Here is a 22,199-nt window from a genome sequence, read left to right as displayed (position 1 = left end):
AGTTTTTACCCTTCACACCTAAATACAAGCATGCTGTTTACTTTGTCATGTTTTACTGCTCTGGAAGTGAAAAGTGTTCACTCGTACGCTGTTGTGGTTTAACCTGGCAGGCAGTGAAGCACCATGCATTCATTACCTCACTCCCCACCAGTGGGATGGGGGCGAGAAATGGATAAAACTCTTTGGATGAGACAAAACAGTTTAATAAGAAAAGGAAGGAAATAAATAAAATAATACACAAAGTGATGCACAATGCTCACCAGTAGCCAACTGATGCTCAGCCAGTCTGAAACAAGGCAGCTCCCCTGGCCAGTTTAACTGTTTAACCCAGTTTTACTGTTCAGCGTGACTCTGTATGGTTTGGGATATTCGTTCAGCAAGTTCAGGCCAGCTGTCCTGGCTGCGTCCCAACCTAGCTCCTTGTGTACCCCCAGCCCCTCACTGGCAGGGCGGTGTGAGAAGCTGAAAAGTCCTTGGCCTGGTGTAAGCACTGCTCAGCAGCAACCAAAACATTGGTGTGTTATCAGGATTATTCTCATCCTAAGTCCAAAACACAGCACTGTACCAACAACTATGAAGGAAATTAACTCCATCCCAGCTGAAACTAAGACATATGCTTTATAATTACTTGGTTTTGTAACAGAATGATAACTGTAAATGGGAAAAAATAAAAGAAAAAAGTCCAACTCTTGCAATGTATTTGCCTTACAAAAGTCAAAAACAGCTTTTCCAGATAAATGAATCTGAGCTTTGCATTCAGTATGAAGCCTGAAATTCATAGGCACTAAGCCTAGAGGAGTGAATGGAGAAGCTAACTAGTGCTCTAAGGTTGAGGAAGGGCTATGTGTAGGTTACTCTTCAGCAATAAAATCCTTCCTGCCTAAAAAGAAAGATTTGTGAAATTGTTAGCAAGAATGTCTGGTGAATAGAGAATACATAGAACTGTTCAGATGTTTGTTCTTGGTAGAGAAAAATGATCTTTGAGCATAAAATTATGGTGTCTTCAGTATTGCAAGGATCTGAAACTGCAATTGCTATAATCAGTAGTTTTGTGAACAATGTTGCTTTAATGTTAAACATCTCAGCGTTTTCAAAGATTACTAAATTTTGGCCTCTCCTTTGATTAAAGCATCAGAAGTTGAAGTTAGCTACTTCAAAATGTGTTTTTTTAAAACAAGGAAGAGAATCAGGAAAAAGAACCCTCTCATTTATATAACAAGAAATAACTTTCGGCTTATGTAGAAGAATGCCTTTTCCAATTTTGAAGGTACGCTTCATGGAAAAACAAGAAAAAATTTCATTTTAACTTGAAAGTGTGGAGACAAACAAGGCCTGAACTTACAATTCCACATGAGAATGCTTCACAGTTGGGAGAAATATGCAGAGACTAATTTCCAGAGGGGCATCTTGTTGTTATAGTCCCTAGATACTGATGCTCCGACAACATCCCACCATCATCTTGGGGTGGGAAGGATACTTAGGTTTTAGTAAGGCTCTTTGTTTACATATGAGTCATTCCAACCGTATCATACTGCTTGATGCCCCAGATTTGTGGGCTTGTAACTTAGTTGCAATATTAGTCAATTTTACCAAATTCGAATCAAAGGCATCCTGTATCTTAAATGAGTCCATAATTTAAAGCAAAACAAAACAAAAAAACAGTTCAAAGACTGTTGCTTAAGTTATGAAGTTTACAAGTTAACTTTGTCAATAAAATGTAATGCCGACACATTAAGTTATGTGGTTTCACAGCAAGACTGTTTCAGCAAGCCCATCATAACAAATGTGTAGTTACACAGGCCTACTCTGGAAGGAAATTATTTCGATTTATTTTTGGTAGATTTTGACATTCACCTAAGCTTAGATGAAAAGCATATGAACAAATTAGTTTCTATTAATAAAGGAAGCATACCTGTAATCGTTTAATATGAGTTGTTAAAGAATTCAGATTTCATATTGGCAGCTTATTTTGTTTGGTGATACTGAGTATATTGATAACTACTTGATTTTTATTTATTTATATATAGGGAGTAAAAGCATATAGTATAATTGGAAAAAATGTTTAGTGAATAAACTCATTACCTTGAGCTTAAAGGATAAGTGTCGTTTAAGTATATATGTTTACGTAAATAATTTTAGTTTTCTTGTTGCATTTTTAAATCTACAGCTCAAGAAAGTGTCTTTTTTTTTTGTGAAACTAGGTGTCGTGTCAGAAGAGGCCCTGCACCGTTTTTCTAAGCTTTTGGAGATGGACTCAAGTAGTGGTCCAGGCATCATTGGTTTTGGTATAAAATGCCTCCAAGAAAAGAAATATGAGGAGGCTGTTAAGAGTCTTACTGAAGGTAAATGTATAATGTGAGGTATAGGTACTCTGTCTTGACAGCAGCTACAATTAATGTTTTGGGTATCTTAGACTTTTGTATTACTTTGCCAGTTCTATTGCAAGTAGTAGAAAGACCAGCTAGCTTTTAAAATAATACTCAATGCTTTGTCTGATTGAAGGATATTTTTTTAAAAATCTCTTTAAGTATAACATGTCTAAAGGTCTAAGCAATAAAGCTGTGCTGTGATACCCTGCATTCCTTTCGCCTGGGGTTAGAGTAAGACTGTTTCTTTAATTTAGATTTTGGAATATGCTATGTCACAGCAGCGTACCCATGCTGAAATAAGGTGACTTGCCCAAATAATGAATTAGAAATTTCAATTGCTTAAGAGGAAAGTCCTCCATGGAACAAATTCCTCTCTTAAATGGCGGTTTGACGTTTTGATAAAACATATATGCGATTAAGGAATGCAATTGAAATTTGCTTATATTCCTGAACTACTCTCTCCCAAAACATATTATCAGTTTTTTACTTCTAGATGTAATACTCATAAAGGGGAGAATACCAAGAGCCTTGCACTCTGCATCAGCAGAAATGTTTGGAGTTGGAAATAATGTCTTTCCTAGTAAGCCAAGTGTTTACATTTTAGGCTCTGAAACTTCAAGGAATTATTTAATAGTAATATATTTCTCAGAACAATCAAATTCTGTTTTATGACTGAATCTCTAATTAAGGCAAGTTTCTCAGGAAGTTCCAGTGAAATGCTTTTGCGGTCTTTTTTTCTTTTTGCTGTCTTGAAGTTCTGTAGCTGTTCTATAGAGCCAGCCTTTTCTGGTCTCTAAGGAAAATTTTATAAAGCAGTCTACAGGCTGTTGGTGTTAATTTCTGATCAAACTGAAGGACTTTTTGCTTTCTGAAACAAAAGTGCACCTTAATCCGAGTTTGTATATTTCCTCACATTTTCCCCTTTTTCTGTTTTATATATATAACGTTATAGGCAAAATTAAGCCTAAGAGAGGTTTACATCCTCCGTAGTCTTTCCCTTACAGTTTGGAGGTATCTAAGGTAATTTTTTCTTTGAGTCTTAGTTTAAACTAACTGTAAGTCTTTCGCAGATTGTTTGATGTTAGTGTTTTGATGGTGGTGTACGGCAATACAGCATCTGTCAGCCACAGCATCTTTGCAGCCCTAAGGAATGTTTTTTTTTTTCTTAAACTTTCTTTTACTAGGTTTGAAGAAGGCTAGCCAGTGTCTGGGAGCATGGCATTATTTGGCAGAGGCACAGATGAAGATTCACAAGCACAGGAATGCTGTTCTGTCCTGTAATCAAGGTAACTGCCTGCTAATTGAAAGGGCATCTGCAGTGTTACACCTCTTTATGCAGTCTAGTCAATGTGGCCTTTGCACAGTAGGTCTGTGTTGGCAGCAGCCGTACTCCTTTGCATTTCGCAGTCTCACTGCTTGTGCTGGGGTCTCTTGCTGCTTTTGGTTTATGACAGCTGAAAATCACCTTGTGCGGCTTAGTCTCAGGAAGAGAGGAAATATTTGGTTAATGAGAACCAGAAAGCTGTCTCGTGGTTAGTATTTAGATGTTTTGCACATTTTCATATACTCCTTCAGCTGGTGATTGACCAAGTCAGCCAAACAGCAGTTAACTGCCAGGAACTACAGAGGTGGGTGAAACACAGTGGACTTCATCAGAATCTCACCTTCTCAGTCTTTATATAAAGTTAAGAGTAAAAAGTTAAAGTGCAGAAGAATGTTGGATAGTACAGCTGCATCTTGAGAAACATTACTTTGAGTGCAACTCTTCATCTGTGCTAGCTGGGAATGAGGGCAGTTGTTATGATCTAGTGATACATATCTAATCTGAACAGAACCATTATTTGATGGTTATAAATGAAGGCGCATCCAAAGCAGACTTCTTCTGACAGGGACTAATATAACAAAAAACTACTCAGGAAAGACTCAGAGAGATAAAAGTAATCAGACTTGGCTAAACAGTCACAGGAAATTATTAGAAGTAAGGGGAATACTTCAAATGGTGAAGTACTTGCCATTGAAGAAGATACAAAAGGGCTATAAAGATGGGTAGAGGAAATGTGAGAACAGAACGAAGTAGGGCAAAAGAGTTCAGGAAACGTCTTGCAGAAAGAATGAGCATGAGGCAATTATTTTCCCATCTGTTTTCACTGTGTAAGAGCTCAGGGAGACTTCTACACCATGACCCTTTTTTCAGGGGTCTCATCAAAGAACTTGTGATTATAGCATTGATAGAAGTTACTATAAACCAAAACAGGAAAAATGAGCATTAAGAAACTAAGAGATACTGACCTAGGAATTGAACAGGGCACATTAAGATGAAATTGCTGAAGTTTAACTGTTAAATTATAGAAGCACAACATGGTTTGGGTTGGAGGGGACCTCACAGAGCACACAATTCCAACCCTCCTGCCATGGGCAGGGACACCTCCCCCTAGATCAGGCTGCCCAAAGCCCCACCCAGCCTGGCCTTGGGCGCTTCCAGGGATGGGGCATCCACAGCTCCTCTGGGCAACCTGTGCCAGTGCCTCAACCCCCTCAGAGAAGAGAAGTTTTTCCTAATATCTAATCTAAACCTACCGTCTTTAAGTTTCAAGCCATAACCCCTTTTCCTACTACTAAGCTCCCTGATAAAGATTCTCTTTCTAGTGGTATGTAATCACTTGCTTAAACTGTCTTTGCACCCACATACTTAGACATAGTTAGTGTGACTCCAACTTACAGGAAGGATTGTAGGAAAGATCTGAAAAACCGCAGGCAAGTCTAATGTTTAATGGTGAAACTACTTAAAAACTGAAAGAAGAGAGTAATGGAGTTAATGTAGAAAAAATGAATTCTATGGGAATAGACAGCATGGCTTCAATAAAGTGAAATTGTTTTCACATGGCTCTTCATTGGAGAGATTCATAGAGAGATTAAAATAATTTATTGCCAACAGAGTAGAGCAGTGAGAATTAAAAGCAAACTAAAACCACTTCCCCCTTCACCCACCCTCTTCTACCTCCCCCTGCCGAGCAGTGCAGGGGAACAGGGAATGGGGGCTGCGGTCAGTCCCTGATGCTTCGTCTCCGCCGCTCCCTCAGTCTCCGCTCCCTCACGGTCCGTCTCTGCCCCTGCTCCACGTGGGGTCCCTCCCACGGGATGCCGTCCTTCCCGAACTGAGCCTGCGGGAGCTGCCCACAGGCAGCAGCTCTTCTGGAACTGCTCCCACATAGCTCCGTATCACGGGGTCCATCCCCCCAGGAGCAAACTGCTCCAGCACGGGTCCCCCACGGGCAGCAGCTCCCCCCAGACCTCCTGCTCCTGCGTGGGCTCCTCTCCACGGGCTGCAGCTCCGGCCTGGGGCCTGCTCCTGCGGGGGCTCTCCATGGGCCGCAGCCTCCTCCAGGCCACATCCGCCTGCTCCACCGGGGGCTCCTCCACGGGCTGCAGCGTGGAGATCTGCTCCAGGTGGGACCCATGGGTGCAGGGCGACAGCCTGCTCCACCAAGGGCCTCTCCACAGGCCGCAGGGGAACTGCTGCTGCCTGCCTGGAGCACCTCCTGCCCTCCTGCTGCACTCACCTGGGGGGCTGCAGGGCTGCATCTCGCTCATTTCTCACCCCTCTCTCCCAGCTGCTGTAGCATAGGAGGATTTTTTTTCCCTTCCTTAACTCTGCTCTCCCAGAGCCCAACCAGCGTCACTCACGGCCCAGCTCTGGCCAGCGGCGGGTCCCTTTTGGAGCAGCTGGAGCTGGCTCTGATCTGACATGGGGCAGCTTCTGGGCTCGGCTCACAGAGGCCGCCCCTCATTACCAAAACCTTGCCACGTAAACCCACTACACTGATAAAATTCCATAGTCATAAAAGCGAAGTCATGCAGTTGTTAGAAGAAACGTTCTCATGAAGCTATCCTATAGTCTTACTGCAGTAAAACACAGAAAGGTATTCATTTTGTATGAAGAAAGTGGGACTGTTTCTTTTCCCCTCCTGTGCTTTACAAGAGAACTTCAAAGTCAGGAATTACAGTGAAGGGAATGGTTAGTGAAACAGCACCAACAGGCAGTTGCATGAAGAACTTGGGCAGTGTGGTGAATTCTTTGTGCAGTTTTAGTACCCACCCACTCTCTAAGAGAAGAGATGATTTTGAAATCCATGAAGTTACAAATTACTTGGAAAATAAATAAAGATCATATGCTTTCTTCTTCCATGCAAGATCTAGTTAGTAACAAATGAAACTAAAGGCTGTCAGGCTCAGAACAAACAAAGGAGGCTTTGTTTTTTATGACAAAGTATAAGTTAAGGTATTGAGCCTTGCTAAAAGATGCTGTGGATACTGAAAATTTCCTTGAGTCCAGAACTGGGAGAGAATTTAGGGGAGCACTGCTCTGTGCTTGGCCTGTTTTTATGTTTTTCCTGTACATCTGCAGCTAGAGGCAGGATGCTAGGACAGACTGACTCTATCAGGTCAGACAGAAGATTGTCATGTGTGCAAGTAGAGTTAACTGACTAGTTGAGAAAGTATTTGTCTTTGGAGAATACTGAAACTCAACAGAGATTCTCTGAGGTGAGATTATACTGTCTATTGAAGAAGTAACCAATACTGCTTACAATAGTATTGAGCTAGCTTTGCACATGTACAGAGTTAAATCCTTGATTTAATAGCCATATTTTTCCCCTTCTGACACTGAAGTATAGAACAACAAATTTGGTTAGTGAAAGGTCATTGTTTTCTCAGAGCATGGATCAGGAAAATATAGCATTCCAATTATTAGGTTAGCATCTAGGAGACAGTTTCTTACGTGTCTGACATCACCTTTCTAAAATTGATCAAACTTTTGAACTTGGCATAGGTAGAGATTTTATGTAATAGCTTCTTCAACACAGGAGAGTACAGTCTAATAATTAGCTTTATTAAGTGGTGTTCTTTGTAGTTCCTTTTTTATTTCCATTTGATTACACTTCTGTCTTGTCAACAGCTCTCAAGAATCTTGGAAGTCCTGAGAGTCCTACTCTTCAGCAGAAGAAGGACCGTATTCTTCAGTTGAAAGCAGAGGCTTTGATTAAAATAGGTGATGCCGATGCTGCAGAAGAAGCCATTAATGCACTTGAGCAGGTATTTTCATTGACTAAAATGTAGTTTAAGGAAAAAAAAAATGCTCTCATCTTTATGCACTAAAAATTCAAGCTGTGTATTTTTCCCCTTGGCTTGTTTTTGTATTCTGTATGGTTTAGACAGCTCCTACTAACAGTGGTATAATTAAAACTTGCCTTGCTCCCTTGCTTTTAGGCTTTGCTATGACTTCTTTTAAGTCACAATTCTAATTTTAAAAGCCGTTGCTCTTCACCTTATCTGGTCCTGCTTGGTGAAGCTGGGTTCTTGCTAGTTCTGAGGCTATTGTTCATCTTTATTTGAATTACGGTTATAATCCTACACCCTCTGTCCTCAATTCACTTGTTATTACACGTAAACACATTTCTTTAAGATTGAATGGTGAAGCTTTAAGTGGAAATTGCTTCCCCTCTGTTATGCATCACAGTTTCATGTATACTACTTTTTTACTGTTTAAACTTCTGTAGATTTCTCCTTTCTGTTTACAGTCTGCCACCTCTTCAGCAAAATTCTATCTAAGGCTCCTCAAGGGTGGTCTCCTCTCAATGTTTTCTTGTCTTCATGTAGAGTACCTGGTTTTGACACCTCTGATTTCTTAGTGTGTGAAAAGAATAACTTGTTTGTATCGATTACCTGATCTTCTAGATTGTGGGCGCAAGCAGCGATCCAGTGGTTTTAGCTTTCAGAGGTCGCGCTTGTCTAAACAAAGGTTTAGTGGATCAAGCTTCAAAGGTTAGTGCTCTATAGTCCTTACTGTAAGCTAAGTAGAACTCTTATTTTCATACAGAAATAACTAGGGAAGGATGACATATTTTTGCAGATTTCACAAGAGCTTCTGTTGTCACACCCTGATCTGGCTGAGGCCCATGCTCTTGAGGGTTTCATCCATTATTCTCAAAAGAAGTATGAACAGGCAGAAAGAAGGTAAACCTTTTTTTCTTTTTTTAACAGGGAAATGTGGGGGAAAATAGAATATAATGTTGTTCAGCTTCTGAGGGTTTGCTTGGTCTAATCTGTTCTGTTTATTTAGTTTTCAAAACGCCATTGAAAGAAGGGCTGGAACTGCAGAGTATCATCAGTACCTGGGGCTCACCTATTGGTTCATGAGTGATGAGACAAAAAAAGACAAAGGAAAAACACTCACTCACTTCTTGAAGGTAAAAGCTTCTTTAACTATTCGTGTAGATTAGCATTTTCCTATATGGGAAATGAAATACAGAAATTATTCTTGACTGGAATTAGACACTTGAATATTCTGTTTGTTACTATTTACAGGCCTCCAGAGCCTGTAAACCACATTCAGCTGTGAAGAAATGCATCAAAGGGAGCTGTGTAATTACTTAGAATCTCCCTGTTTTTGTTTTCTTCTGTTCACCTAAATCTTGAGGTCTTTGGTGTACCCAAAGGAATTAGGGGTTCTTTCAATCCCCTTTCCTTGAGGGCTGTTAAGTTGAGGCCTATAGGTGAACAGTGTAGAACTTTGAAGACATTTTGAAATGTACAGGGCGAAACGTTTGAAAATGTAGAGGGGGGGAAAAAAAGAAGGGGGGGAGGGGAAAAAGAGAATGGTGTTAAAGTTTCAGTGTGTATCCACAGGAGTAAGCCTGCAAAGCCCAACTAGTTTATATGCTTTTCCTGATCGTTTGTTTTTTGCTGGTTGTGGCTTTTTCCCTGCACATAGATAAGAATGTAATACAAAAGATTGTCTGGCATCATTACTGAGAATTTAGAGGTTACAAAATAGGAATCTAGATACTGTAAAGTCACTATAAGTTAATAGCAGGTATGGGCAACTCATATCATCGCCTACTGTATACAATTCATTAGCAGCAGAGTATAGTGGGCAATGAATTTAAAGTGAACAACAGTCTTAATTCTAAATTATTTTATATGAGCTTTTTTTATTATTGTCATAGCTGTTGTTATGCTGCTTGGGGGCTGTGGTTTCTTAAGTATAAACAAATCTGCCAAATGTGCTTAAAAAGGGAACTCAAACTTTAGAAAATGCTAGAGTTAACTGTGATATGATATGGTATGACTATGAGTATAATGACTGAAACTGAGTGGAATATGAAAATGATGGGATGCAGTATGCAATTGTTTGTTCCCAACACATCTAGCTTGTTAGTACTCATGGCACAAAACATTTTGTACAGAAGGTTTGTGGCAGATTCTGCAAATATTTAAAGCTCAAGTAATCTTTTAAATACTCAGATGTATCACAGAAGATGCTTAAATAAGTTGATAAGCAGAGATTGTACAAGTAGTTATCACTGGACCTGCCCATTTGTTAATCCTTCAAAAGGTGCTCTTATATTGTGTTCATATTTCTTTATAGGCTGCAAAATTGGACAGCTACTTGGGAAGTGTCTTTTGTTATTTAGGTAACTACTACAGAGACGTTGCTGGAGACAAAAGTAGAGCTCGTGGTTGCTATAAAAAGGCTTTTGAACTGGATGGAACTGATGAAGAGTCTGGAACAGCAGCTGTAGACTTAAGTGTGGAACTTGGAGACATGGTATTGCATATTCAGGGCCTTGGCTAATGGGTGTCTTGCTTTTCTGTTAATCCTGCTCTTTGAGCAACCACTTCAGGTTTCTTCAGTATTTGAGAATAAGATCTCAAAAAACCAGATGTTCTGTCATTGCTTAGCAGTTTTCATAGCTGGCTCTACTTCAACTCTGTGCTTCAATTCTGATTTAAACCTATCTGGGGAGAAAGGTGGGGGAAGCAAGCATAACGTTGTAGTCATCACATATGTGATTCAGATGCGAGGATTTTTTTCAGTAGGTTACATGAAGAGAAAGTAAGTTTTCTCTTCATATTTAACTTGTGCCATTTCTTTTTCCATCCTCCCCCTTGCTCCTTTCAGAAAAAGCATACAAAGTCATCAGAACATTTTAAACAAATATTTCTTACATAGCATTGTATAAAAAGTTCTTAGTCTGATATTACAGCAAAAAAGCAGCCCACACTTTGACAGACTATTGGAATATCTAGAGAAACAGACTGAGTATCTGACTTATTGCAAAGACGTGTAACCTTATCTGGTTAAAAAATCAAGTTGCCTATTTGCGAAGGCATATACATAAGAAATAATCACATCTTCAGATGTGATAATTTCCTCCTTTACTCTGCCACTCAGCCTGCCAGCTTTAAAAAGCCCATGTAATGTTTCTTCATTACAGTAACTAACAAGTTAGACAGTTTAATGGTTTGCTGGATTTGGGAGTATTCTTCTTAAACAATAACTTTCTTCTTTAGATACAGCTGTTTACTAATGTGGCATTTTTGGTGCTTTGTTAGGATACCGCTCTGTCAATCTTGAATGAAGTAACTGAAAAAGCAAATGCTGGTACAGTAAAATGGGCGTGGCTTCATCGTGGACTTTACTACCTCAGAACTGGTCAGCCGTCACAAGCAGTGGCTGAGTAAGATAACTCGTGGTTGGTTTAAACTGTTTTCTGTAAATCGCTGTAAAACAGTCTTTGATCTTCATGATTTTTGAAATTAAGTTAGCTAATCACAAGATGGCCTGTACTAAACAGTGGGAAATGGGTCTGAGCAAGCTGCATCTATCTCCAGTTCTGGAATTAGCACAATGCAGTCTTATGATAGCAGTGATCCATGCTAACAAGCCTAGTGACAGGCTTGTCATAGACACTATAGCACTGAATAATGAGCCAAAATTAGGTACAATGCCTAAACTTTTATAATGTGTTCTATGAAGATTAAAACACTATTATGCAATTTCTAAAAGTTCTATATAATTGTGTGGTTGTGTTCTGATAGTATATAATGCAAGGAAATAATTTGTTTTTGTTAACTTGTATCACATTTGATTTAAATAAATTAAATCTTGATATCTTCAGTTTGCAGGCAGCTCTCAGGGCTGATCCAAAGGATTCCAACTGCTGGGAGTCTCTAGGGGAGGCTTACTTTGGCAGAGGTAGCTATGCAACAGCTCTAAAAGCCTTCAAGAAGGCCAGTGAACTGAACCCAGAGCTTGTATACAGCATTTACAGAGCTGCAGCAGTTGAGCAAATTCTAGGCAAATATGAAAATGCTATAGCTACCTATCAAGAAATCTTAAAGAAGACTGAAGAGTATGTGCCTGCATTGAAAGGTAATGTGTCTGAATCTGAAAATTTTAGGTCTTTTCCCCTCTAGTGCTTGAATCTCATGAAGAGGCTCTGATGTAGTTAGGTCTGCCTACATAAAGGATAGTTTTGCTTGTGTAGAATGCTGTGATTCACATGTATGAAAGACAGTGTGTAATAGTTTGTAAACATACAAAGACTGTTAAACCATGATGCACAGAAGTGATTGTTACTGTTGCAAGTAGGTAAGAAAAGGTAACTATTCCTATGTAACTACCAAGCCAAATGGGTAAAGGCATTGAAAAATTTTGTAGTGGATGCCAGCTGATGATGCTCAGCTTCACCTAAGCAGTCAAATACTGTGTATGGCTGAACAGGCAGTGGAGTTGGGCTTCTGTGTCAAAAAGGTGGACTATATTTATTTTCTGCTGATGCTCCTCCTGACTGTTTGTTTCTCACCTTTTGTGTTAACCCTGGTGATTCTGACCCGTGTGAGCTTCTTCAACTGATTAAAAATAGTAGTGAGGTATCCAGAGAGGTCTCACAAGTGTTAGATGTGGCAGTTGGTAGGTTTCTTTAGTATGTAGTTGGGAACAGAGTAGAATGGTAGAGCATGGAGTCCTGGTGATAGTGAAAGTGAACTGTTGTTCTCAGGTTATATAACATGGGGAGTATATAAAATTTTGATAGCCAATTAATAACTGTTTTGTTCACGTTCTCAATGCCTCTTAGTCTTCAGGCATTCTCACCCTATACGTCCATCTGAAATCAAGCTTTTTGCTGCTTGGTGTTGGTATGAATTTTTAAGTTAGTGTTCCTTGTGTAAAAGGCCTTTGATGTTTGGGTGAGTGTAAGCTGATACACAAAATATACACAAGTGTACTTGTCTACAGTTTTGATCAAAAAATAAACGGTTTCTGAATTGAGCTGTTAGAAGCGTAGTCTTAAGGCAGACGAGAATATACTGACGTTGCTTGAATGCGTCTTTTCTGTGCATTTTTTATTTGTGTTGTTGAATAATAAGTTTATTCACCTCTGCTCCTGCATATCTCTTCATTTATAACTTCAGGGAATAAAATCAGTTTTGCTTTTAGATTGCAGCTTCTTGACAGCTGAAGAGCTTATGTCCTTGGGACTTCTGTGTGGTCAAAACAAATACTTAGTGAGGGCACAATAAGAATCTCACAGAATGGCTGCATCTGGTTCATATGGTCTGCGTTTGTCATGATGTTATTGATGTTAATTATTTGTCAAAATCTGCAAAGAGAGTGGTACCTACTTTGATTATTAGTTTGATATAAGAAGAGGGGACTAAAGCATGAGGAACGTAGGTTCAGAACTGTGAAAAAAATACTGAGAATTAACGAGGCTCAAATCCAGTGACTTATTGCCAGGCAGAATCACTGCAGATATGAGCAGTGTAAAGAATATAATTCAGGCAGTATCTTGCTGTTTCTGAAATAATAAAAATGGTGGTATTAGATGCGGTTTCTTTAATTGCATTTATTTCCATATGAAGTAAATTCTTAAATAGGATTAAATCATTGTGGTTTCACCCAGTTCTAAAAAAAACTTCCCATTTTTCCTACCTTGATATTATTTCTTCTTTTTGTATTTGGCAATGATTTGATAATGTTTTTGACTAAAGTGTGAACTGAATATAGCTGTATTTGTCAGACTTGCCAGTGCAGAGCACCTCTCACATGAGTGCTCTAGTTAATTCTTGAAAACAAACCCAAAGTTTCAATGCTATATTTTTTTATAATTACACAAGTTTATTTTAATATTCAGATTATTCTACAGTTCATGCTATTGAGGAAGGGGTAAAAGCAAAGTCTCTCTTGTGAGCCACAGAGTGAGTTTGGTTGTGGATCTTTTTGATTAGGCATAGTATATGTAGGGCATAAAGCATAACATGGAGCAGTCTTTCTTCATACCACCCCACCTCCTTTATCAAGCAGTAACATGCAAGCATCTGTTTTCATAGAGGATATTTTGTCTTTCTTTCAGGACTTGGTGAGTGCTATCTCATGCTGGCAAAATCAGCCCTTGATAAGTATCTTGATAGGAAGGCTGTGGATTACATAGAGCAGGCCCTTGAATTTTTTACAAGGTTAGTACTAAACATTCTGTTATTTTATTTCCGCTGGGCTTGTGGTTTGAAGAAGTTAAGTGTTTGAGGACTTTCAGTTACACTAAATCAAGTGGACTGGGCTTCTAATGTAGAAGAAAGTGTTTAGTGAAAATGGTTTGAATAATGCATTGTGGACTTAGGCTGCCGGAGTGAATGGTAATTAGAGTTTTCTTTTTTTGTGTTTAAAGATACAGAGTCCTTTGATTATAACACAAGTGTGAAGTCGCACACAGTTCACTCCAGCTGTCATCCTGTGTATATGGGTAGAAGGAAGGAAACTTCTACCAAAAATGGTGGATGAGAGGCAGTTGTAGCTTACCTTCCACAATCTTACTGTTTTGCTTATCAGACAGAATGCTTTAGAGGCCTAAATTGAACCTTGGGATAATTGTTGGTATAGGAGAAGGTCCGCTAGGTTTCTGCGGATGTCTCATGTCTTGCAATATAAATGATAGTGTTCTGAAATGCAAAAGTTAGTGTTGTCAGATGATGTTTTGACAGATAACAGGTAATTTTCAGAACAGATTCTTAGTCTCCACAAAATTGGAATACGTTAGCATTTTGTACTTTCTCTTTTTATGATTATTTTTAGCTTTTTAAAACTACAGATTGAGTAGCAAGAAAACAGAATAATAAAAAAAATCAAGCAGTCCATCGATTAATTAGTTTGTGCCACTATTCAAAGCAGTGAACTTTCTTTCAGGAAAGAGTATTGCAGTGTCTGAACAGATATTTTGTGGGTTTTCTTAAATATCAATTTACAGGGCAACAAAGCACCGTCCTGATATATCTTCCCTTTGGAAACTGCTTGGAGATACCTGTACTAGTGTGCATGTTATTTCACCAGCCAAAGTGAATGTTCAGGTTCTAGGATTGCTTCTGGGTAAAAACGAAGGCAAACAGATGCTGAAGAAAAATGAGCTGCTCAGACTGGGAGGAAGGTAATAAATTCTTTTTTTAATGTCAAGTTCTTCTACATATCTGTGCACACTATAGTCTCAAATATTCTAGACTATATTATTTCTAGAAAATGAAACAAATGCTGATCTTTATCACCTGGATATTTAGTGAAGATTAATGAGGAGGTAAAGAAGGTCTCATGCTTCTTTCAAATTATACCACTCGTTTCAGGGTATGATCCGTGGATTGCCTCAGTGGCTCTCAACACTTAATTTAGGACCTGTTCTTCTCCTTGGTTCTGTCTCCAGAGCACGGCTATATCCTGTCTGTCATTCAACAAATTGTACCACTTTAAACAGAGTGGTTGCAGTAGTAGTTAGCCCATTCTCCCAGGATTATTAAAGTCCAAGATAATACTGTAAGCTTTATGTCTGTATTTTTTTGGACAAAACTGTCATCAATTTGAGCCCTAGTTATGGGATCTAAATTACATTGGAAGACGCAACTCCTTTTTCCTGGCCCTGGAAGCTCATGATAATAGAGCTAGAGATAACAGAAATACTTAAAGTTTTCTTGTAGCCTCTTCTGTGGCTCCTTACGAGCTTTGTGCAGCTGGATGCGTTAGTTAAGACAGGCTGGAAATGTACCTCCTTAGAAAATCTCAACAATGATATGTGTAGTCAAAATACTTCCTAGGGAAAGTCTGATTAACTCTGAAAATGGCTGATGTTTGTTTTAATTAAAAATATGCATATTGCACCTGACATAACTTTGATATATTGCACATCTGTAGTTTCACTAGTGGTGGGTAATACAGACCAGGATGGATTCTGTGAAGATAGCTGTCTGAATGAAGATTAGTTGTCATAGGATTTCCATTCTTGTCTGGTTTTGTTTGTATTTATGCATATTTGTTTGGTTTGGGTTTTTAAGCACTCGAGTGTTTTTCAGTTTTCTGTTCTTCATGTTAGGGAGGCTCGGAATAATACTTGTGTGATTCATGTTTCTGTAGGTGTTACGGCAGAGCTTTAAAGTTGATGCCTTTGCCTAACATATGGTGTGATCTTGGAATAAATTATTATCGACAAGCAGAGCACCTCACAGCAGTGGATGCTGACATGAATGAGATCAGTGAACTGCTAGAGAAATCTTTACAGGTACTGCCTGTTTTTCTGTTGCATTCTTTAAAGTTTTAATCAACTTTGGTGTTTCTCTGCCTCACCTCTCTGTCCTCAATAAAACCTAAATCTCCGGATAAGTTAAGTGCATAAAATCTTAATTTTTGATAATCTAGTAATTCAGTTCACATTTGATTTTCTTCCAGTGTCTCAAAAAAGCTGTGAGGCTTGACAGCAAAAATCATCTTTATTGGAATGCACTTGGTGTAGTTGCTTCCTGTAGTGGTAAGTCTTCAGTGAGACCCCTAGCTGCATAATATTCTAAATTAGAAGGCAACTTGACTAATGGTGTTTATGAAATTCAGTTAGATGTAGCTCTCCTTTTTTTTCCCCCCAGCTATTGGGAATTATGCTCTTGCTCAACATTCGTTCATCAAATCTGTTCAAGCTGAGCAAATCGTAAGTGCTGTAGGCAGCTGCCATCTGTTTCAAGTGGGCATTTGAAACTTTTCTTCCCCTGATGCTGTGTCATTTTTTTTAGAATATAGCAATAACACATTGGTTTTAACTTGTATTTGTTCTCCCTAGAATGTTGTTGCCTGGACCAACTTGGGGGTTTTGTATCTAGCAACTGGAAACATTGAGGTACATTTTTTTTCCCATTTCTCAAATGCAGTTTCCCTTTCCACTTTTTTTTTTTTTTTTAGGGGAATATAGTAGAGTGAGAGTATGGGCTAACAGTGGAGAGTGTACCTCTCAGATTCAAAAAACATACTTGCATTGAATGAAATAAAATCAGCATCTTTCTTGAGTCACAGGAATTAAGTATTTGTTCTGGAGTGGATACAGTTAAGTGAACTTACTCTAAATTGCTGAAGTTTCTCTCCAAATGCCTAAGTGGAATAGCAACTGTTCAGAAGGACTGAGAAGGACTGAATCAAACCAACTCACAGCAAGTTTGACTGGGAACTCTTTTAGTCACAAACTGAAACTTTGAGTTTCTGAGTTTCCTGTAGGTAGCTACTTTCTGCTCATTAATATGGTACATGACTTGCCATAGTTCTGTATAACTTTTAGAGCTTCTCTGAATAAAAATTGGAATACCTGTTAAGTGAAGTCCAGGCTTTTCATGCACCTAAAACTACATGCTATCCTATTTGCTGGTCAGAATTTCAGCAATTTAATTTAGTTTCTGTAATGTGATGGTCAAGCTTTATTTTTAGTAAAAAATAATTTAATAGTACAAACTCCTTACTGCTAAGACTACTCAGGCTAGGACTTTGTTTACCTTGTGCCACATTAAGGGAAGAACAATGAACATGTGCAATCTTGAGGGAAAATTATGACTTGTGGATGGTAATCAGTTTAACAATTTTCAGAATGTGTCAAACTGTTTACATGAAAGAAATGCAAATTCCAAAATCTGGATCCTCTCAAAGGCTGATTTTAAAATAATAATTGTTCCAACAGTTAATCTAGCTTCTTCCTCAGAACAAGGAGGAGGAATTGTATTTGGAAGGGAGAGGAACTTTGATCTCGTAAATATTTTTGATTTTATATTTTACTTTTGAGAAGACTAAACTGCTTTATTTTTGTGGGTGACATGTTGTTCTGTATAGCACAGTAGATATTTTTTAGTAGTGACCTAATTTCATTCATGAAAATCTCTTTTAATACTACTGCATGTTAACTATGAATACTCAAAAGTGATCTGTCACCGTGCCAGACAGTTGAATAGCATCATTATCTTTGGTTCTGCAGCAAGCTCATGAAGCCTTCAAGGTAGCCCAGTCTCTGGAGCCCTCTTACCTACTGTGTTGGATTGGGCAGGTAAGATGTGAAAAAATCTTAACTGTGCGCCAAAACCAGTTGTTAGTGCAAGAGAGGTTTTACACTCCATCCTAAGAATTGGCACTTAAGTATGTTCTCATAGGATTTTAAGCACAGGGAGCAGCTGCTTCCCCTGGGGGTGGGTGGGACCCCTTGCTTCTGTATTGGTATATAATGGAAGCTACATTAATCATGTATCTTTATATACATGTTTTTGTGGCTAATGTAATTGTGAGTTGTATAAGGAATTATCTATTAAAAAAAAATCATTTCTGTGCTCTGAAGTTTATTATTAAGTGTTCGTAACAAAGTACCATCTTCGTAAGATGCTAGCTATTTTGGCTTCTGCTGTATGACTATCTCATTAACTGGCACTGTTTAGCGCACTTCTCAGTGTCCCCCTTTCTATCATCGCTGTTAAAAACAGTAAGTCTCTAATGTACCTGGTGCAAAAGCAGCTCTTACATCCTGGGAGGTGCCTTCCTCCACCTACCACTGCGGATTGGATATGCTCCCACTGGTATCTAGGCCATCTGTGAATAGTAGAAGTACTCATGACTCATTTGTGATTGCTGTAGGTGCACTCAATAATCCCATGCTGTTGACCTGCTAATAATATCTAATTGAAACCGGATTCTAAGGAAGGACTAGTGACATCATGTCAAAATTCAGCTCCCGTCATATGTTGTTATAAGTGGAACTAACATGCACAAGGATGTCTTTGTCTGAAAAATGTAAAGTAGCTGCCTGACACCTTAAGTGTCAAGGGCTGATGCAGCGGAGACTGCTAATGCCCTCTTTGTAGTGTTCATTTTGTTCTTAGTATTAGAGAATGGTTTGGGTTGGAAGGGATCTTAAAGCTCATTTAGTTCCAGCTCCCTGCTGTGGTCAGGGACACTTCTCACTAGACCAGGTTTCCCAGAGCCCCATCAAACCTGGCCTATAAAACTTCCAAGGATGGTGCATCAGCAGCTTCTCTGGGAAACCCAGTCCAGTGCATCATCACTCTGATTAAAGAATTTCTTCCTTACATCTAATTTAAATCTACCTTCTTTTAGTTTCATGCCATTACCCTTTGTCTTATCCCTACACCCCCTGACACAGAGTCCCTCCCCAGCTTTCCTGTAGACCCCTTTAGGTACTGGCAGGCTACTGTAAGCTCTCCCTGGAGCCTTCTCTTCTCCAGGCTGAACAACCCCTACTCTCTCAGTCTCTCTTCGTAGGAGAGGTGCTCCAGCCCTTTGGTTGTTGCCATGGCCTCCTCTGGGCCCTCTTCAACAGGTACACGTCCTTATCCTGGGGCCCTAGAGCTGGATGCAGTATTTCAGGTGGAGTCTCAAGAGAGCAGCGTAGAATTTCTTTGAGAGCATGAGAACATAAATTATTTTCATGTTAATTACCTAAGATGTGCCTGAAGTAATGTGTGCTGAGCCTCTTGTCAATGTCATAATTTTTAAAGTACCTGACCACAGGAACCTTTGCTTCTCTGTAGGCTCTTATTGCGGAAACGGTTGGCAGCTATGATACTATGGATCTCTTCAGGCATACAACTGAACTTAGTATGCATGTAAGTGTAACAGTTATATTGTACTGAAGATTCTTCATATCTAATCTCTCTAGTTAGGTGATGTATTTTTTAAAGAAATAGGTGTCTTTAATGATGGGACAGCTAGAGTTCCAAACGGGATTGTCTGACTTCCATGTTGGTGTTCCTGGCCTGTGCTGGCACTGAATGGCAAGCAGTTATTTTGTTAAGTGCTTTAGTCCCAGTGGTCCAAGAACTCTGCTCCATAAGTTGTGAAAAAAAATACCTTGATGTTGCACAGAACTGGACAGAGATCAAAGGCATAAATTGGAGACATAAACAGGAAAGAGCGAGGATACTGCCAGTACCCTGGGTTCTAAGCAAGTGGAGGACTTTACATTGTCTTAGCCTTTTCTCATTTGTCATCCCTCCAGTATGTCATAAGTGATACGTAAATATGAGAGTTCTTTAATTGCCCAAAGGACAATTTTTTGTTTGCAGCAATCCAGTTTAGTGTTTTATTCTACTGCTTAACAGTTATGCAGACTTTTAGCCAAGATTGTGTTAAAACAAAGAATTATTATGGTCTTTAAGAATTTCTGTGTTACTTAAGCAGGTGCAATGACTCTCAATTTGTGTGTTTTTTATTTCCTGAGACTGAGGGAGCAAAAGGCTATGCCCACTGGGTTTGTTCAACGCTGCAGGATAAAGGCAACAGAAATACTGAGGTATATCTGTACAACATTGTTCAAATGAATGCTATTCCAGCAGCTCAGGTGGTCATGACCAAATATACAGGTAGGTAACTTAGATGCCTCTCTGAATTGCCAAGCCTGACTAAAAGATGCGTTAAATGTCTACTTCTGTACAAGGTCTGGCAGAGACTGATTCAGCTGGACTAGGCTTTTGTATTGTAAATTAAGCAGACAAAGTGGGGTTAATTGGTTACTGATTTTTATTAATGCACTGGAACAAAATAAGTATGAGTTCCATCATTCCACCAGACTTCGTTTCAGAAACTGAGCACAGTGAGGACCAGAGCCTTGTTATACTTGCCATCAGGTGTCTGGTTATCTGACTTCGCTTGAGTATATCTGTATGACTGTGCAGATAGCTGCTAGCTTTTCTGCCCATGTGCCATACGTTAGGCTGTTTCTGGATACTGTAAAACTTTATAACCTGAAGCACGCAATAGTGTTAAACTTCAGTAGGAGACAGAAGACTTTCTTGGGCTTGGTTTCAAGCCAGCGTGGCCTCCATGTTGTGGTGAGCTTGTGTATATTTAGCCCAGAAGGTGGATAGAGCAAGTGTGGATTTTCTTTAATCTGCATCTCTTACTGTAAATATATCCTTGGACTACATATATCCACTGCTGATATTTTTAGAGCTACAAACTAAGTTACAAGCACTTAAAATGAGGTAAGTGTGAGAAGGCATTTGTAAAATCCCTAAGCAAATTTCAGTAAAGGCCTATGTTCCCCTTTCTGGTCTAGGGGAAAAGCGTTAGGATTGAGATGGCAGCTGACAACTTTAGCTACTGACAAGCCTTTCAACATTGTAGTAGTGAAAATAAATAAAATAAACCATAAGGTTCTACTAGTATCTTACTGAAGTCAGTACAAGCTGAGTAATTTAATATTTCATTACCAAAAAAAAAGACACCACAAACCAAAACAAAACACTGTGGGCTGAAAAAAAATATATATTGGGCACATCAATACTGTGTCGTAAGAGTTGAAACACTTTTGAGCTAGCCTGATGTCACGTTGTGGTCTTAGTATCTCTTCTTTATTTGCTTGCAGCTTGTCAAATAATTCCAGTGAGCAACTGACAGAAGCACTTGGCAAAGTGCTTTTTATATATATATGTGTACTGTTACATCAATGTAGCAGTGTTTTTTCTAATACTTTTCACAGCTCTTTTTGATTACATTCTACTATATTGTCTATACTGATTTTCTAGAAAGAAATCCAGATGATGCATCTGCTTTCACAATGCTTGGTTACTTGAATGAGTATATGGATCTGAAAAGGCAGGCAAAAGATGCTTATGAGAGGTGAGTTATACATACTAGAATGTTTACTGATAGAAGCTCCTTGTCCTCTTTTTCTGTAAAGGTTTTTCTTTTCTTGCAGTAAAACTTATTTTCAGTAACTCAACAGTACATTTCAACTAACTGTACTGCAAGGGGGATGTGGGGATGTTCTTATATCAAGTTTGGAAATGTAGAACACAAATAACAAGGAGAAGTAAAGTCATTGCAAGGCTGAGTGTCTTACTAGAACATTTAGCTAATTCAATGTATGGCATCTCTCTTTTTTTTTCTTTTTGTCTCTATTCTATACTGATTAATGTCAGGGCTTTTTTTCTTTTCAAATGGTAGAGGAGGGTGGTGAAAGAAGCCACGTTTGGAGAGCATGCTTGGTGATGCATTAAACTTTGTAAGATTGGCTCTGTGTTTTCTGTGCTTATGTGTAAGAAAACACTTGTCCATTCTGCTCTGAAAACTAATGTCAGAATACTCGTGTTATAGTCCCATGATAACTACTCTTAATTGTGGTTATTTTAAGGGCCGCTTCATTACTGAACAACTCTGAGGATACTGAGAAATATAATATAGCTATGCAAAACTATGGCAGATCACTGTGGTAAGTGTTTGTTGACATACTTATCCCAGCCCCTAGCTTCAGCTTTGGATGTAGTGAATGCAGTGGTGAAAAACTTGTGTGATGCCAAATGGTGGAAGGTCGACAGAGAAAATAATTTATTAAACATCATTCTTAATTTTAGACCAGTCTTACTGAACTCTTTATGTGCTCCAGAAATGGGTACTATATCAAAACCAAATGAAAGGAATTGCTTTACCTCTTGGCAGTTTATAACATATCAGTGATTCCCCTGCACTCAATTTGATCCTTAAAAAAAAAGTCTAAACAATGTAGCTGTACAGTCTCCAGGGTAAATTGTTTTTTTTAAGATCTCCACACTCTGGATTCAGGTATGCTTAGTTTGAATAAGATAGCTGCTTTAAGATTTATTAGAAATCCTTTCTACCTGCCCTTTGAATTAGTATTCGCTTGTATGACCTGAAGCATGCGTGGTTAGGATGTTGTATGCACGTGACCTTTCTGCTGC

General features: G+C 38.9%; 1 protein-coding gene across 7 annotated transcripts in view; it reads left to right on the top strand.

The window, feature by feature from the left end:
• The window catches only part of TTC37 (tetratricopeptide repeat domain 37), a 50,111-nt gene that overhangs the window by 9,276 nt on the left and 18,636 nt on the right, over window positions 1-22,199 (top strand). For all 7 annotated transcript variants that reach the window (XM_040542079.1, XM_040542078.1, XM_040542075.1 and 4 more), the window contains 20 exons: window positions 2,202-2,342; window positions 3,554-3,655; window positions 7,324-7,460; window positions 8,103-8,189; window positions 8,278-8,381; window positions 8,488-8,614; window positions 9,796-9,975; window positions 10,764-10,888; window positions 11,330-11,583; window positions 13,568-13,670; window positions 14,456-14,632; window positions 15,604-15,748; window positions 15,916-15,994; window positions 16,107-16,168; window positions 16,298-16,354; window positions 17,471-17,539; window positions 19,032-19,106; window positions 19,721-19,862; window positions 21,027-21,120; window positions 21,635-21,712. In XM_040542079.1, coding sequence (XP_040398013.1) covers window positions 2,202-2,342; window positions 3,554-3,655; window positions 7,324-7,460; window positions 8,103-8,189; window positions 8,278-8,381; window positions 8,488-8,614; window positions 9,796-9,975; window positions 10,764-10,888; window positions 11,330-11,583; window positions 13,568-13,670; window positions 14,456-14,632; window positions 15,604-15,748; window positions 15,916-15,994; window positions 16,107-16,168; window positions 16,298-16,354; window positions 17,471-17,539; window positions 19,032-19,106; window positions 19,721-19,862; window positions 21,027-21,120; window positions 21,635-21,712 — 2,338 coding nt within the window. The remainder of the gene's footprint in view (window positions 1-2,201; window positions 2,343-3,553; window positions 3,656-7,323; window positions 7,461-8,102; window positions 8,190-8,277; window positions 8,382-8,487; window positions 8,615-9,795; window positions 9,976-10,763; window positions 10,889-11,329; window positions 11,584-13,567; window positions 13,671-14,455; window positions 14,633-15,603; window positions 15,749-15,915; window positions 15,995-16,106; window positions 16,169-16,297; window positions 16,355-17,470; window positions 17,540-19,031; window positions 19,107-19,720; window positions 19,863-21,026; window positions 21,121-21,634; window positions 21,713-22,199) is intronic.

Source organism: Cygnus olor, chromosome Z (assembly GCF_009769625.2).
Source record: "Cygnus olor isolate bCygOlo1 chromosome Z, bCygOlo1.pri.v2, whole genome shotgun sequence".
Lineage (NCBI taxonomy): Eukaryota > Metazoa > Chordata > Aves > Anseriformes > Anatidae > Cygnus > Cygnus olor.
The sequence above is the reverse complement of the archived record's forward strand: the minus strand, read 5'-3'. Positions and strand labels throughout refer to the sequence as shown.